The sequence below is a fragment of the Hemitrygon akajei genome, chromosome 8 (genome assembly GCF_048418815.1).
Source record: "Hemitrygon akajei chromosome 8, sHemAka1.3, whole genome shotgun sequence".
In the NCBI taxonomy this organism is placed as follows: domain Eukaryota; kingdom Metazoa; phylum Chordata; class Chondrichthyes; order Myliobatiformes; family Dasyatidae; genus Hemitrygon; species Hemitrygon akajei.
The window spans coordinates 156,897,709-156,915,164 of NC_133131.1; the positions used below are offsets into that span (position 1 = coordinate 156,897,709).

Below are 17,456 nucleotides of genomic sequence, written 5' to 3' on the forward strand. Positions count from 1 at the left end.
CCTAGGTTTAATTACCAATGTAACGGATGCAATTGCCAATACGCACACAATAACAGCCAAACCCCAATGATGATAATTTGTTGCTGTATTGGCTGTCAGCACATCAGACATTAGTACTGCCACACAGCTCCAGAACTAAGACTGTGGCCTGCAATTAACAATCCTGGATCAGCTGCAGTGATGACTGGCCTTGTGGTTATAAACTCACTTTAGTGAACGTCAGTTCTGAATGTTATTTGTTTATTTTTCCTGTTTTTTATCTGCACATTGGGTGCTTAACAGTCTTTATTAAATGGGTTCTATTGTTTTTTTTTGTTTTGTGGCTGCCTGTAAGGAAACAAATCTCAAGGTTGTATATAGTATAGATACTTCGACAATAAATGTATTTTGAACTTTGCAAATTGAAAGGCATATTTCTAATACTACACTGCGTTTTAGGATGTGCAGACCTTCAAAACTATTGACACCCAGGAACTTAAAGCTGCTCATCCTTTCCACAGCTGACCCTTCAATGAGAACTGGAGAATTTTCTTCTGACTTTCCTTCCGTAAGTAGAATCTTACAGCACATTACAGGCCCTTCGGCCCCAATTCACAATCAATTATTTGACCTTGCTGATGTTGCGTGTTGAAGTCATTGCTGTGACACCACTCAATGGGTCATTTAACAATGGTTTACCCGAGCTCCATTCATCTCCCACATTCCAAAGTCATACTTGTACGTTGCAAGGGCCACTAAATTGCCTCTAGTGTAGATGTATGGTAGGAGAATCAAGGGTATTGGATCAGCATAAAGAAAAGTATTTACAGAGAAATAGGTGAATGGGATAGGTGGGACAGTACTGAGAGTTGTCCACATTCTATGGCCTTTTTCCATGTTATAAGAAAATACCATATAATGCAAAAATGAGTATTATTATGCTACACAGTTAATAGTTCTCCAGCCAAAAAATGCCTAAACAATACACAGCTCTTTTCTAAACCTTTGTGTTTTTTACAAGCCACCTAATGGGTTAATGACCATCTTAAGAATATTCAACAAAGATCAAGAAGAAAGAATATGCTAACACCGTATTTTCTACAAATGACTGCACATCCGAAAACACAGTATAATATTAGAAATATTACCAATTTGTACAAGATTTTTTCCAACAAAAGGAATGAAATCACTAACCTTAATCTACTTAAGTGCCATCCGAAAGATGGAACTTCAGCATTCCCTCAGTAGTTCAATGGATTACAATTCAAGATAATATCTGAAACCTTTAGATTTAGGCATGAACTTAACATGTTCACTAGGATAATTATGCTATTTCTAAACCACAATTACCATTTATTTGGAGATTAAATTCTGCAGTTACATTCTAGGCTTTTATAACTGCAATGGAAACTGAGCTATTCAGACTGTCACCAAATTCCTATTGCAGTGAACAAAATATTACTCAGAAAAATCTATTGTCAACATAGTTAAGAAACCATCAACTTACAGATAAGACTTTCCTTAAATCAACAATCATTTCTACTTAGCTTACAAAACATTCAGATTACAACAGTCTTCATAGAAGGCCTTTTATTTCAAAAATGCATGCAGGATGTTTTCACATATTTTTGTGATACAGTGAATCAGCAATTATAAATGCTACTCGGACATTCTTAGATGTCGGGATTAATTTCAGTAAAGCTGAAAATAAAATGGTTTCACACGACAACTCTAATCAGTTGGCAAGAATGCTTTCACCCAATAGAAATAAGCTGTCACATTAGGTCAGCAAAATCTGACAAAGTGAAGATTGCATTTGCAACTTCAACTGAAATGTCAATTGCCCTTTAAATGCTTTTTCAACTGCTTCAAGATTCCAGCTGAAAGCAGTTGCAGGGTTTCTTTTGTGCAGACATTTATCGATTTTTCAGTTTTTTAACCTGTTCATTTAGCGTCCCTCAGAAAAAGCTAAAACATTTTTCAAAATGTGTTACCATTTTGAAACAACCAATGGAAAAACTTGAACATAAACTTTGTGGAACAATTAATCATTTTATAAGCAATGAACAATATTCCAGATTGTATTCCAAGATCCAAATAAAGAACACAGTTTACTAACTAGCACTGCCCGCAGATTTAATCCAAGGAGAAAGAGTCATTACTGCAGTCGTAGCTAGAGGGAAACAACATTTACTTTTTTAATCTTCACCTCTTGATGGGATGAGAAGAAATGGAAGCAATCTCTTTTTCTTAATCTGTCATGGGATGTGAATGTCACTGCCAATGCAGACAGTTATCGTCCATCTCTAATTGCCCCTGAAATGAGCCGGGGAAGGACAGTACAGCCAACATTCAACCACATTGGTTGGTTCAAAGTCACGTATAGCTCAGATTGGTAATGATGGAAAACTTCCTTGGAGGCACAGCAAACCAGATGGACTTTTATGACATTGTGTTAGCTTCACCATTATTGCTTATATTAAATTGATTAATGACTGGAATGCAAATTCCCAAGCTGATGTGATGTGATTCAAACTAACACCTCGTGGACAAAGGTCCTAGATGTTAGCTACTTATAACATAACTATGGTATCTACCCATCTTTTCATTTGCATATCAATGTAATACAAAAGTGACAAACAATGACAGTGTAGTACAGTTTCTGCTTCGGACCACTTTCAGTACCACAAAACCAAAGTAACAAATAAAACTACCAACGTTTTTCACCTTCACATTATTCATCTTTGCCTCTTCCCTTCCTCGCCCCATCTTCATTAAAGCAATTTGGAAGCAGAGATGATAATGGCATTCCAGAGATTTTTACATTGGCACAAATACAGTGAAGGGATATGCAGGCAGAAAGGATTAGTTTAATTTGACATCATGTTTGGCACTGACATCATGGGTAAAAGGATGTTACGTTCCTGTACTATCATGTTCAGTGTTCTATGTTCTATCTCAGGATATAGGTCACAAACAACCATTAGAGCCTTTGATTTTCATGGCTCTCTAAATTATACATCCTCAAGGACACCATTCCATTCTCCCAGTTCCTCCACGTTCATAATTTTGGGTCCAAATGATCAGAATCCCCCTCCCCCTTTTCTCCTTTGAACAAGGAATCAGGTGGAGGAACTAATCCTGAATTGACAATCAACAAGTCTATCTACTTTCACTGAAGTAACATTACCGATTTCCACCTACCTCAGTTAATTAATGGTGAAAGCCTGTAGATCAACGCCTTTCCTTTCAACATCCACATACACCTGAATCATATTATCCACGAGGTCAACAACCAATATCCTAAGACTGCCCTGTCACACCTCTAGCTCATATCCTCCCAACTAAAGTCATGCATTAGTTCCTTTAAGGGTGAATTGAGTACAGAAGTTAGGGCAAAATATTTGCAGTATTATTAACAAGATTTTTAGAACACAGACAACCAAATTTAGTTTCATGATGATTCCTTACCCAAGGTGTCTGGAATGTTTCTCCTTTTTCTAGCCGCATCTGTTAACCGAATGACTGTTCCTTCTTTCCGTTCAGTTTTAAAACGAATTCGCCCAGATTCCTCATCCTCGTCATCTTCATCATCAGAAACATCCTTCTTTTCTTCCACTTCCTGTATTAGCTTCACCATCTAAATAATTTAAAAACAATGAAGGATAAATGCATGGCTGAGAGATTGAAGCAGGGTGCTGAGGGATTGGAGCAGGGGTCAGGGATTCAGATTTCTGGATCATTGGGACCTCTTCTGGGGCAGGTGTGAGCTGTACAAAAAGGACGGGTTGCACTTGAATCTGAGGGGGACCAATATCCTGGTGGGGAGGTTTGCAAAGGCTATTGGGGAGAGTTTAAACCAGAATTGCTATGGGATGGGAACCGAACTGAAAGGACAGGGAGGGAAGCAAAAGAGTTGGGGGCGAGGCACTGTTGATCAGAGCTAGTGTCATGGCTGCAGAAAAGGAGGAAGTCATGGAGGGTTTGGCTACTGAGTCTCTGTGGGTAGAAGTTAAGAATAGGAAGGGGTCAATAACTCTACTGGGTGTTTTTTTATAGACCACCCAATAGTAAAAGGGACATCAAGGAGCAAATAGGGAGACAGATTCTGGAAAGTAGTAATAACATGGTTGTTGTGGTAGGAGATTTTAATTTCCCAAATATTGATTGGCATCTCCCCGGAGTGAGGGGTTTAGATGGGGTGAAGTTTGTTAGGTGTGCTCAGGAAGGTTTCCTGACACAATATGTAGATAAGCCTACATAGACTAGAGGAGAGCCTGTACTTGATCTGGAATTGGGAAATGAACCTGGTCAGGTGTCAGATCTCTCATTGGGAAATCTCATTTTGGAGATAGTGGTCACAATTCTATCTCCTTTACCATAGCATTGGAGAGGGATAGGAACAGACAAGTTAGGGAAACATTTAAATGGAGTAAGGCAAAATATGAGGCAATCAGGCAGGAACCTGGAAGCATAAATTGGAAACAGATGTCCTCGTGGAAACGTACGGAAGAAATGTGGCAAAGGTTCAGGGGATATTTGCGTGGGGTTCTGCGTACGTTCCATTGAGACAAGTAAAGGATGGTAGGGTACAGAAACAGTGGTGTACAAAGGCTGTTGTAAATCTAGTCAAGAAATTTTAAAAAAGAGCTTACAAAAGGTTCAAAAAAACTAGGTAATGAGAGATTTAGAAGATTATAAGGTTAGCAGGAAGGAGCTTAAGAATGAAATTAGGAGAGCCAGAAGGGGCCATGAGAAGGCCTTGGTGGACTGGATTAAGGAAAGCCCCAAGGAATTCTACAAGTATGTGAAGAGCAAGAGGATAACACGTGAGAGAATAGGACCAATCAAGAGTGACAGTGGAAAAGTGTATGGAACTGGAGGAGATAGCAGAGGTACTTAATGAATACTTTACTTCAGTATTCACTACGGAAAAGGATCTTGGTGATTGTCGGGATGACTTGCAGCGGACTGAAAAGCTTGAGCATGTAGATATTAAGGAAGAGGATGTGGTGGAGCTTTTGGAAAGCATCAAGTTGGATAAGTCACAGAGACCACACGGAATGTACCCCAGGCTTCTGTGGGAAGCGAGGGTGGAGCTTGCTGAGCCTTTGGCGATGATGCTTGCATCATCAATGAGGACGGGAGAGGTTCTGGAGGATTGGAAGGTTGCAAATGTTGTTCCCTTATTCAAGAAAGGGAATAGGGATAACCCAGGAAAATACAGACCAGTGAGTCGTATTTCAGTGGTTGGTAAGTTGATGGAGAAGATCCTGATAGGCATGATTTATGAACATTTGGCGAGGCATAAGATGATTAGGAATAGTCAGCATGGCTTTTGAACTTTTTGAGGTTGTGACTAAACACATTGATGAAGGTAGAGCCATAGATGCAGTGTATATGGATTTTAGCAAGGCATTTAATAAGGTACCCCATGCAAAGCTTATTGAGAAAGTAAGGAGGCATGGGATCCAAGGGGACATTGCTTTGTGGATCCAGAATGGCTTGCCCACAGAAGGCAAAGAGTGGTTGTACACCAGTCATATCCTGCATGGAGGTCGGTCACCAGTGGTGTGCTTCAGGGATCCGTTCTGGGACCCCTACTATTTGTGATTTTTTTTTTAATAAGTGACCTGGATGAGGAAGTAGAGGGATGGGTTAGTAAATTTGCTGATGACACAAAGGTTGAGGGTGTTGTGGATAGTGTGGAGGGCTGTCAGAGGTTACAGAGGGACATTGATAGGATGCAAAACTGGGCTGAGAAGTGGCAGATGGAATTCAACCCAGGTAAGTGTGAGGTGGTTCATTTTGGTAGGTCAAATATGATGGCTGAATATAGCATTAATGACAAGACTCTTGGCAATGTGGAGGATCAAAGGGATCTTGGGGTCTGAGTCCATTGGACACTCAAAGCTGACTCTGTGGTTAAGAAGGCATATGGTGCATTGGCCTTCATCAATCGTGGGATTGAGTTTATGAGCTGAGATGTAATGTTGCAGCTATATAGGAGCCTGGTCAGACCCCACTTGGAGTACTATGCTCAATTCTGGTCGTCTCACTACAGGAAGGGCGTGGAAACAACAGAAAGGGTGCAGAGGAGATTAACAAGGATATTGTCTGGATTGGGGAGCATGCCTTATGAGAATAGGTCTGAGTGAACTTGGCCTTTTCTCCTTGGAGCGACAGAGGATGAGAGATGACCTGATAGTGGTGTACAAGACAATGAGAGGCACTGATTGTGTGGATAGTCAGAGGCTTTTTCCCAGGGCTGAAATGGCTAGCACAAGAGGGCATAGTTTTAAGGCGCTGAGGAGTAGGTACAGAGAAGATGTCAGGGGTAAGTTTATTTTATGCAAAGAGTGGTGAGTGCGCGGAATACGCTGCCGGTGGTGGTGGTGGAGGCAGAAACGATAGGAGACTCCTGGATGGATACATGGAGCTTAGAAAAATAGGGGGCTATGCGTAAGCCTAAGGCTACGCTTAAGGTCATGTTCAGCATAGCTTTGTGGGCCGATGGGCCTGCATTGTGCTGTAGGTTTTCTATGTTTCTAATGCTGACATCCACAGCAACTAAAATCAACCCAGGTGAAGGGTCTTGACTGCAACCATGACCATCCATTTGCCTGCATAGATGCTGCCTGACCTTCTATGTCCAAAAAGCCTTTTATTTTAATTGAACTTTTGCCACTTAATTTAGTATCATTACAAGAAAATGGAAAAGAGTGGTCTTTTTTAAATTGTCATTCATCTCGTTGGAACTGATTATTACCAGTATTTATATCCCTTTCCACACCCAACTGAGTCCTAAACCGGGTGCATCCATTGTCTACTTAGACAGGCAGAGCCATTAAATATCCCTTTATGCGCTTAATTCATCTATGCATTGACTATAGATGCATTGGAGATGATGATCTCCTACGATAAAGGAGATGGTGATGGATTTTAGGAAGTCTAAACTTGCACTGCTCCCTGGTACCATTGATGGTGAGGACGTGGATGTGGTAAGGACCTACAAGTTCCTGGGGGTGCACCTGGATGACAGACTTGAGTGCAGCACCAACACAGAGGCTGTGTAAAAGAAAGGGCAGAATCACCTCTGCTTCCTGAGACTATAGTCCAATCCTGATGAAGAGTCCCAACCTGAAACATTGAATGTTTATTCCTCTCCCTCTATGTTGAGTTCCTCCAATATTTTGTGCTTGATGCACTGGATTACCAGCACCTACATTAGCTTTTCTGTCCACTGCCAAACCTCTGAGGTATGCCCACCCTGAATAAGTTTAATCTTCTCTTTGACGTGAGTTCAGTGGGACCTTCTCTCACTGCTCCCACTCTTCAACTTTGTACTCACCCAGACTCGCTCCTATCAGATTCCTTCCTCTTCAACCTTTTACCTCTTCCACCTTGCTGTCGTTGTTACTGTCATTCAGAGCACAGACCGATAATTGACTAGACAAGGAGAACTATGTTCCCACACTTGCTACTGAACCCTCACTAGGTTAAATGTTGTGCAGGTTCAGCAATGCCATCTATCTCAAGAATATCCCTATGGAAGCACACTTTGGCTAATTTACATGTTTTCAATTAAGTTAATTTAAATGTATTTAGTTCATTTCAAGTGTTGGAGTGGTATATTTTAAACACTTCCAATTTGCTGGATTTCTTAATTACAATCGAATAATTTAATATTTTAATATATGATTAATTTTTAATACTATTTTAAAAATTTTCAAGAGACATTCAAAAATACCTTTGATAGGTTTAACTACTGATAAGTATAGGAGTATTGTTTAGCCAGTTGTAAAGCACTTCTAGGAATTTCAGGCTGTGAGACTGGGGAGAAGAAGAATGTACTTGCGTTTTTAGCAGCACTGCCCTGTTTGGTTACCAAAGTTTCAAAGTAAATTTATTATCAAAATACATATATGTCACCATATACTACCTTGAGATTCATTTTCTTGCATGCATTTATAGGAAAATTAATATAATAGAATTTATGACAAAACTATACAGAAACAAAGACTGACAAACAACCAATGTTCAAAATAAAAGATTGTAATCAGCTTGGGTTTTTGCCTAGGTACTTGGATTTAAAAGCTTGCCTTGGTACTTGGATTAAAAAGCATTTGCCTAGGTACTTGGATAGGAAAGGAGTGGAGGACTAGGGCAAATGACGGCAAATAGAATTGCACAGTTAGGCTTCATTGTCAGCATGGACAAGCTGGGTTGAAGAACCCATTTCTCTACTATGCACTGAGTAATTTCACTTATCTTAATAAACAGATATTTGAATAAATTCTGTGTGGTGCATGAAAACTTTTTGATATATAGACGATGATACATACATTTTATGTTAAAAAAAAAAATGCTGCTTCTATTAAGAAGGTGCACATCTTTTCCACCTTACCATCATGTCTTGCTCAGAAGGTCAGAACTCTTCTACTTCAATTATTTAAATGGGCATCATTTGGTAATCAACCTTTGGGCATATTGGTCTGCATGACTTTATACAAAAGCAAGTGGCGTATTTCAGGGGCTACCACAGAAAATACTTTTCAATTTGATCTCTCTCTCTCTCTCCCTCTCTCTCAAAAATCATCAGCTAAGAAAGTGAATCTTATGTGACTGTCAACTATATTTTGCCATTACTGACAGTGTCAAAGGAACCAAAGCTCTTCAATTGGCTACAAATTCTTATACAGAAACACTTTGGCTTACTTTCTGTTGCCCTGAGTTGCTAGAAACTGATTAATAGAAGAATTGAAAAGTGAAAACTACAAATGCTGGTCAACAGAAATAAAATAAAATACTAAATACAGACAGGACAGGCAACATCTGTGAAGAGACAAATGGCATTAAAATTTCAGTGACCTGTCCTCAGAACTAGAGAATTAGTGGAGGTCTGTCATGTCTTAAACTATATTTCACTTTACCTCTTCAGGTTCATTCACTGTTTCTGTAGCATGCTCTTGTATTTCTGTGGTCACTGCTTCTTCATATTCATCATTACCCTGAGTTTGAAGCTGTCCCGGCATGTCTTGGTTTGCAACATACAACTGTGAATATTCTTCATCCTGGTAACAAAAGTAATATTAATGCAACTTAATGTTTCTTGTGTCGCTTTAACATTCTATTTCTCACAGCTAAAATAAAATAATAATTCATCACTGTAATACAATGCAATGTCCATGCGATTAGTTATAATTAGCAGTTCTACACCTCTATATACTATAATAAATATATCCTGGCATATTATAAACAGTAACTAATTTGCTTATTTAATAAAACCAGACAATTTACAGAGCCAAGAAACATTACTTTCCAGATCTTACTGCAAATTATTACTTCAGTAACCAAACTCCCTTTTTGTTATTCTGTTCCAATTTGGCCATTAATAAATTTCCAGTTACCACCCCACCACCCAAGTTTTCAAAAACAATTTATCATGCTACAATCACCCTCTTATCTTGGGTTGAGTTGTTCTCTGACCTTGGCAATTTACTTGCCAACATTTTGTCACCATGCGAGACATCATCAGTATGCTGTTGATTGTAGTGTGCTTGGACCTTATACATTTTTTAATCAATTGATTGGAAACTTAATTGTTAACACTCAAACCACCTCACCTGGCACCAACAATAATTCCATGGTCAAAATCACTTAGAACACAATTCATCCCCTTCTGATGTTTGGTCTGAATAACAACTGAACCTCTTGACCATGTCTACATGCTTTTATTCATTGAGATAGAACATAGAATAGTACAGCACTTTACAGGCCCTTCAGCCCACAATGTTGTGCCGACCCTTAAACCCTGCCTCCCACATATTCCCCCACCTTAAATTCCTCCATATACCTGTCTAGTAGCCTCTTAAATTTCACTAGTCTATCTGCCTCCACCACTGACTCAGGCAGTGCATTCCACACACCAACCACTCTCTGAGTGAAAAACCTTCCTCTAATATCCCCCTTGAACTTCCCTCCCCTTACCTTAAAGCCACGTCCTCTTGTATTGAGCAGTGGTGCCCTGGGGAAAAGGCGTCGGCTGTCCACTCTATCTATTCCTCTTAATATCTTGTATCTCTCTATCATGTCTCCTCTCATCCTCCTCCTCTCCAAAGATTAAAACCCTAGCTCCCTTAATCTCTGATCATAATACATACTTGCTGGCACATGATTAGCTAATTAGATATTTGCATTAATGAGGTATACACTTGTACCTAATAAAATATTTTCAGTCAAATAAATAATACTCCCATTAGATTCAAAAATTCGAACTACATTTATTATCAGCACACAATATACAACCCTGAGATTCATCCTCCCACAGGTAGCCACAAGACAACGAAACACCATGGAACCCATCATTTTATCCAGGTTAATATCCATACATACTTTGTTTCCCCCTTTTTTAAAAACATACAACACAATAGTATAATACCTACCCCAGTAAACCCAGCGAGCTTAAAGGGAGCAGGAAATAAACATTTATTCTGGATCTGTCATGCTACAGGCCCCAATGGCCATACACTTCATCCACAATACAGATCTTGGGCATTGTAGATCCCAATTTTGCCCACATACTTTACTTGCGCTTTGGACACACAGGTCACAGATGAATTATTGAGTCAGATATGAAATGGAAGAGATTTCCAAGCAATGGTACGTTGGATTAATCAGAGATTTCATTTCAGATGGTGCTCGTCAGCCATGCTTGGCAGCTCACCTACAAGAAACAAAACCCCGATCTCAAACCTCTGCTGCCTTGCGGTTATACCGATTCAAGGGGAAGCTTCGGAGGTAAACACCCCGACCCCGCCCAGCGAGGAAAAATGCAGAGCTGGAGTCCCTAAAGCAGTCCTTCATTGAATTCAATCACAAACAAGAGAAAACGTGAAGATGCTGGAAATCCAAGCAACACACACAAAATGCTGGAGGAACTCAGCAGGCCAAGCAGCATCTATGGAAAAGAGTCCAGTCAACATTTCAGGCCGAGACCCTTCAGCAGGACTGGAGAAAAAGAGGTGAGGAGTAGAGTTAAAAGATGGGTGGGGGGGAAGAAGTGGGAGAAACACAAGGTGATAGTTGAAACTGGGAGGGTGAGAGGTGAGCTGGGAAGTTGATTGGTGAAAGAGATACAGGGCTGGAGAAGGGGGAGACTGACAGAAGAGGACAGAAGGCCATGGAAGAAAGAAAAGGGGGGGAGAAGCACCCGAGGGAGGCGCTGGGCAGGCAAAGATATAAGGAGAGAGAGGGAAAAGGAGATGGGGAATGGGTGTAGCATTACCGGAAGTTTGAGAAATAGATGTTCATACGATCAAGTTGAAGGCTGCTCAGCTACCCAAACTGAATATAAGGTGTTGTTCCTCCTACCTGAGTGTGGCCTCATCACAACAGTACAAGAGGGCATGGATAGACATAGCAGAAAGGACATGGGAAGTGGAATTAAATGAGCGGCCACTGGGAGATCCTGCTTTTTCTGACGGACAGAACGTAGGTACTCGGTGAAGTGGTCTCCCAATCTACATCGGGTCTCACCGATATACAGGAGGCCACACCTGGAGCACCACACACAGTATATGACCCCAAAAGACTCACAGGTGAAGTGTCGCCTCACCAGGTGCACTGCAGTGGATAAATACATTTCCCCATGTTGTAGTAAGGGCTAACCTATAAGGACTGGCTTTAAAAACTCAGTTTAAACTTGCCTGAGATTATAATGTTAAAGGCTGGTACACACAAGGCAAAAGTACATAAGAACATAAGAAATAGGAGCAGGAGTAGGCCATCCAGCCCATCGAGCCTGCCCCGCCATTCAACAAGATCATGGCTGATGTGTCCAGAAAGTCAGCTCCATCTACCTGCCTTTTCCCCATAACCCTAAATTCACCTACTATGTAAAAATCTATCTAACTGTATCTTAAATATATTTAGTGAAGAAGCCTCAACTGCTTCCCTGGGGAAAGAATTCCACAGATTCACCACTTCCTGGGAAATCGGTTTCTCCTCATCTCCATCCTAAATCTTCTACCCTGAATCTTGAGGCAATGTCCCCTAGTTCCTGTCTCACCTAACAGTGGAACAACTTTCCTACTGCTACCTTAATCCCTTTCAAAGTTTTGTATGTTTCTGTAAGATCCCCTCTCATTCTTCTGAACTCCAAAGAGTATAGTCCCAGGCGACTCAATTTCTCCTCATAGGTTAACCCCATCATCTCTGGAATCAACCTGGTGAACCTCCTCTGCACTGCCTCCAAAGCCAGTATATCCTTCCTCAATTATGGAGACCAGAACTGCCACAGTACTCCAAATGCGGTCTCACCAGTACCCTGCATAGTTGCAGCATGACCTCCCTGCTCTTGAATTCAATCCCTCTAGCAATGAAGCCAACATTCTGTTTGCCTTCTTAATAACCTGTTGTACCTGCAAACCAACTTTTTGCAATTCATGCACAAGCACTCCCAAGTCCCTCTGCACAACAGCATGCTACAATCTTTCACCATCCACCTGTTCCTCTCTATCCACTGCACTCATGTCCTCAAAGAACTCCAGTAAGTTTGTCAAACAAGACCTGCCCTTTCTGAATCCATGCTGCATGTGTCTAAAGGCACCACTCCTTTCTAAATGTTTCACTATTTCTTCCTTAATGACAGCTTCAAGCATTTTCCCGGACTAAAGATGTTAAGCTAACTGGTCTATAGTTACCCAGTTTTTGTCTACATCCTTTTCAAAAAAGTGACGTGGCATTTGTTGTCTTCCAATCTGCCGGGATCTGTCCAGAGTCTAGAGAATTTTGGTAAATGATTACCAGCGTGTCTACAATAACTTCCGCCAGTTCCCTCAGCACCCTGGGATGCATCACATCAGGACCAGGGGACTTATCTACCTTCAGCCCCTCTTTAGTGACAGGGATTTTACTGAGGTCCTCACCACCCATTTTGTCCATTACATCATCCTTTGGCACATTAGACATGTCCTCCACCGCGAAGACCAACACAAAATTGTCGTTCAATACCTCAGCCATTTCCTTATCACCCAATATCAATTTCCCCTTCTCGTCTTCCAAGGGACCTATGTTGACTTTAGCCACCCTTTTCTGCTTTATATATTTATAAAAACTTTTGCTATCTGTTTTTATATTTTGTGCTAATTTACTTTCATAATCTATCTTCCCTTTCTTTATTTCTTGTTTAGATGTTCTTTTTTGCTTTGTAAAGTTTTCCCAATCCTCCAGTCTCCCACTACTCTTTGTGACTCTGTACATGAGTTTTTAACTTGATACTGTCTTTTATTTCCTTAGTTATCCAAGGCTGGCTCCCCCCACATTTACTGTCCCTACTTCTGACTAGAATATACTTTTGTTGAGCACTGTGAAAACTCTCTTTGGAATTATTCCACTGTTCCTCAACTGTCCTACCAAATAGCCTGTGTTCCCAATCCACATTAGCCAACTCCTCCGTCATCCCATTGTAGTCTCCCTTGTCCATTATACACTAGTTTTGGATCTAGCTATTTCACCCTCCATCCGTATGCAAAATTCAATGATACTATGATCACTCTTTCCGAGAGGATCCCTGACTACTAGATCATTAATCTTACTTGTCTCATTGCACAGGACTGGATCTATGATAGCATTTCCCTTGTAGGTTCACTAACATGCTGCTCAAGAAAGCCATCACAGATACATTCTATAAAGTCCTCCTCAAGACTTCCTTGACCAACCTGATTTTCCAATCTATGTGGAAGTTAAAATCCCCCATGACAACTGCCATTCCGTTCTTACAAGCCTCAGTTATTTCTTGGTTAATCGCCTCTGCCACTGCAATATTTTTATTAGGTGGCCTATAGACAACTCCCACCAGTGATTTTTTTTCCCTTTACTATTCTTAATCTCTACCCAGATGGACTCAACATTCTGCTCCATAGATCTTACATCATCTCTCACAATCGCCCTGATCTTATCCTTAATTAAGAGTGCCACACCACCTCCTCTGCCTTCCTGCCTATCTTTCCGTATTACCTGATACCCTTGGGTACTTAATTCCCAGTCATCTCCACCTCGCAACCATGTTTCTGTAATGGCCACTAAATTATGTGCCTTGGTACTGATCTGTGCCACAAGTTCACTAACCTTGTTTCTAATACTACGGACATTTAGATAAAGTGCCCTTATACTCATTGTCCTTTTAGAATCTAGTGACCTATGCCATTTTTGCTTTCTACTTTTATGCACTCTACTCTTACTTTTTTCTTCACTAACTCTAGCTTTGGTCTCTGCATCACTTCCTTCTTCTTTTCTGTGTGGGTTCCCATCCCCCACCATATTAGTTAATGTAAAAGAAGAATGCAGTGGAGTAGATACTAAAGAAATATTTCCTCAAATAGGTAAATTTGAAAACCAGATTAAAAAGTATTATATTACAAATAATGTACAATCATGGAGTCGCAGAGGTGAACATAAAAAACTAGTCCATCAACTCACTACATCTATGTAACCTTTACTGCTCATCAAAACACATCCCATTCATCAGCTCTAAGTCTGTATCATTTCATGGTTTGCCAATTTAAGAGCTGGTTTAACTGTCTTTTAATCATAGTGACTGCAACTTCTGACAGGAGTTCCAGATACCAAGACCATAAGACATTGAAGAAGAATTAGGCCATTTGGCCTATCAAGTCTGTTCTGCCAGTCCATCATGGCTAATTTATTATCCCTCTCAACCCCATTCTCCTGCCTTCTCCATGTAACGTTTGACGCTCTGATTAATCAAGAACCTATCAACTTCCACCTTAAATATAACCAATGAACTGGCCTCAACTATGGCAATGAATTCCACATTTGCACCACCCTCTGGCTAAAAAAGTATTTCCTCATCTCTGTTTGAAGGACAGTGTTTCAAGGTCTTTGTTTCTTTGTGCAGTCAAGCACAGAGAACCACTCCAGCCTGTTAGTGTATTAGGCCATTTTGCCTATTCTGTAATTTGTCTCTCAGTACTGTCCAGCAATAGATAAGTCTGACTCCAGCTTGGTATGTGTGAGGGTATCTGAACACTATCTCTTCTGTAAGGGGAATTGTGAGTTAGTTGGTGGATCGGGCAGGAGCAGTCACAGACGGACTGTTCCCGTTTGAGCAACTAACTGAGTAAGCCCTGGGTGCTATGAATAAAGAGTTTGTATTGTCTATTGTCTATTTGTACTTATACAGTCTCTGAGTGACTTTATCCGGATTCAACTTCCACAAAATAAAATTCCCCCCCCCCACCCCATTCTTCTAAACTCCAGTGAGTATAGGCCCAGAGCCATCAAACTCATATGTCAACCTTTTGGTTCCTGGGATCATTCTCGTGAACCACCTCTGAACCCTTTCTAATGCCAGCACATCTTTTCTTAGATAAGGGGCCAAAACTGCTCAAAATACTCCAAGTGCAATCTGAGCACTGCCTTATAAAGCCTCAGCATTATATCCTTACTCTTATATTCTAGACCTCTCAAAAAGAATGCTAACATTGCACTTGCCTTCCTTACCACCAACGCAATCTGCAAGTTAACTTAAAGGGAATTTGCATGAGGACTCCCAAGTCCCTTTGCACGTCTGATATTTTAAAATTTTTCTCCCCAATTTAAAAAACAGTCCACACCTTTATCCCTTCTGCCAAAGTGGATAAGCATGTTCTTCCTTACACTGCATTCCATCTGCCACTTCTTTGCCCGTTCTCCCAATCTTTCTAAGTCCTTCAGGAAACACCCTTTCTCCTCAGCATTGCCTGCCCATCCATCCATCTTCGTACCGTCCGTAAACTTGGCCACAAAGTCATCAAATTCCTTCATCCAAATCATTAACTTATAAGACATGAGCAAAAGTTTCTTAATACCCACACTATCTACACTTCCGGCTATTTCATACACCTCGATCAGATCACCTCTCAGTTTCCTTTGCTCCTACCTACCTAATCTTTCCCCAAAACAAAAGTCCTCCAATAAGGCACCATCCTGGTGAATCTCCTCTGCATACTCCCCAACACAACCATGTTCTTTATATAGTACAACAACCAAAATTCACACACATTACTCCAAGCGTGATTGAACAAGTATTTTGTAAAATTGTAACATAAGATTCAGTCCAACATCCATGCCCTGACCTATGAAGGGAAACATGCCTTTGCCTACACATAGTCAATTTAAGAGCCGGTACCTCTTAAAAGTAGTGTAGCTACTTTTAGTGAACAACAGGCTTCAGCCCAAAGTCACATTGTTCGTCAACATTTCTTTATGCCTTACCGTTTACTATATTAGTCCTACCACCACTTGCAATCCCAAATTACAACCCTTGCACCTGCCAGGATTAAATTGCATCTGCCAACACTCCAAAAAAACTTTCCATGTGATCTACATCCTACTGTAGTCTTAAATAACCTTTCTTGTTACCCACACCACCACCAATTTGTTTCATCCACAAACTGATAGGTGGAGTGTTGTGGTTAAGGTAGTTTTTCTGACAATGATCTAGCAAAGATATTGGTGTTGTATTTTTTTTTATATAAAATAGGTTGGGCGAGTATGATAAAATACATTTGCTCAGGACTCAAAGATTGTAAGGATGGTTCCCCAAGTATCATCTGGAAAGATGGGCAGACTGGTGGCAAATGGACTTTAATCCAGGCAAGTGTGAGGTAAGGTATTTGCGGCCATATAATATTGGTCAGACATACGTAGTAAACAGCAGTACACTGATGCAGAGAGGGCACTTGAGATGCAAGTTTTAGCTTCCTGAAAACTGTGAACAGATGGATAGCATAGTAAAGAAGGTGCTTAAGCTTGCTTGCTTGCTTTCATAGGTAGGGGTATTGCCTTAGGGCAACATGTTGCAGTTGTACAAGAAGTTAGCCACATTTGAAATACAGTGTACAGTTCTGGCCACAATATAGAAAGAACATGGAAATGCTGGAAAGAGTGCAGAAGGGAATCACCAGAAAGTTGCCTGTAATAGAAGGCTTTAGTTACAAGTAGAGATTGGATAGGCGGTGTCTGTTCCCACTGGAGCACAGAAGGGTGAGGGGTGACATGATAAAGATTTATAAAATTGTGAGGGCTACCGACAGGATAAATGGTTAGTCATTTTCCAAGGATAAGCTAGTCTAAAACTAGAGGAGACAAGTTTTAGTTGAGAGGGGAAATTGCACTCAGAGAGCGATCAGAGAACATAGAAGAGTGCAGAAAGGTGACTATTTTAGAGACCAAAGTATTATCCCATCAAAGCGATTGCACCTTTATTTTTTGAGCTCTACCGATTATAAACTCAGTGGGCGAGTCCTCCATTATGCCTCTTCTCAGTACAGCTATGATACTGTCCCGGTTTAGAGGTACAATGCCTCACTTTCTTTCACCTCCCTCCATGTCTTCCAAACTAAGAGAATTGTGGAGTATTAAGCAGCCAGTCCTGACCTTCTTTCAACCACATCTCTGCAATGGCCACAACA

The 17,456-nt window shown here is 40.7% G+C and overlaps 1 protein-coding gene across 3 annotated transcripts in view; it reads right to left on the reverse strand.

The window, feature by feature from the left end:
• The window catches only part of rbm33a (RNA binding motif protein 33a), a 184,464-nt gene that overhangs the window by 118,649 nt on the left and 48,359 nt on the right, over positions 1 to 17,456 (reverse strand). For all 3 annotated transcript variants that reach the window (XM_073054888.1, XM_073054889.1, XM_073054887.1), the window contains exons 6-7: positions 8,913 to 9,053; positions 3,451 to 3,619 (exon numbers count right to left, since the gene is read on the reverse strand). In XM_073054888.1, the coding sequence (XP_072910989.1) occupies positions 3,451 to 3,619; positions 8,913 to 9,053 (310 nt within the window). The remainder of the gene's footprint in view (positions 1 to 3,450; positions 3,620 to 8,912; positions 9,054 to 17,456) is intronic.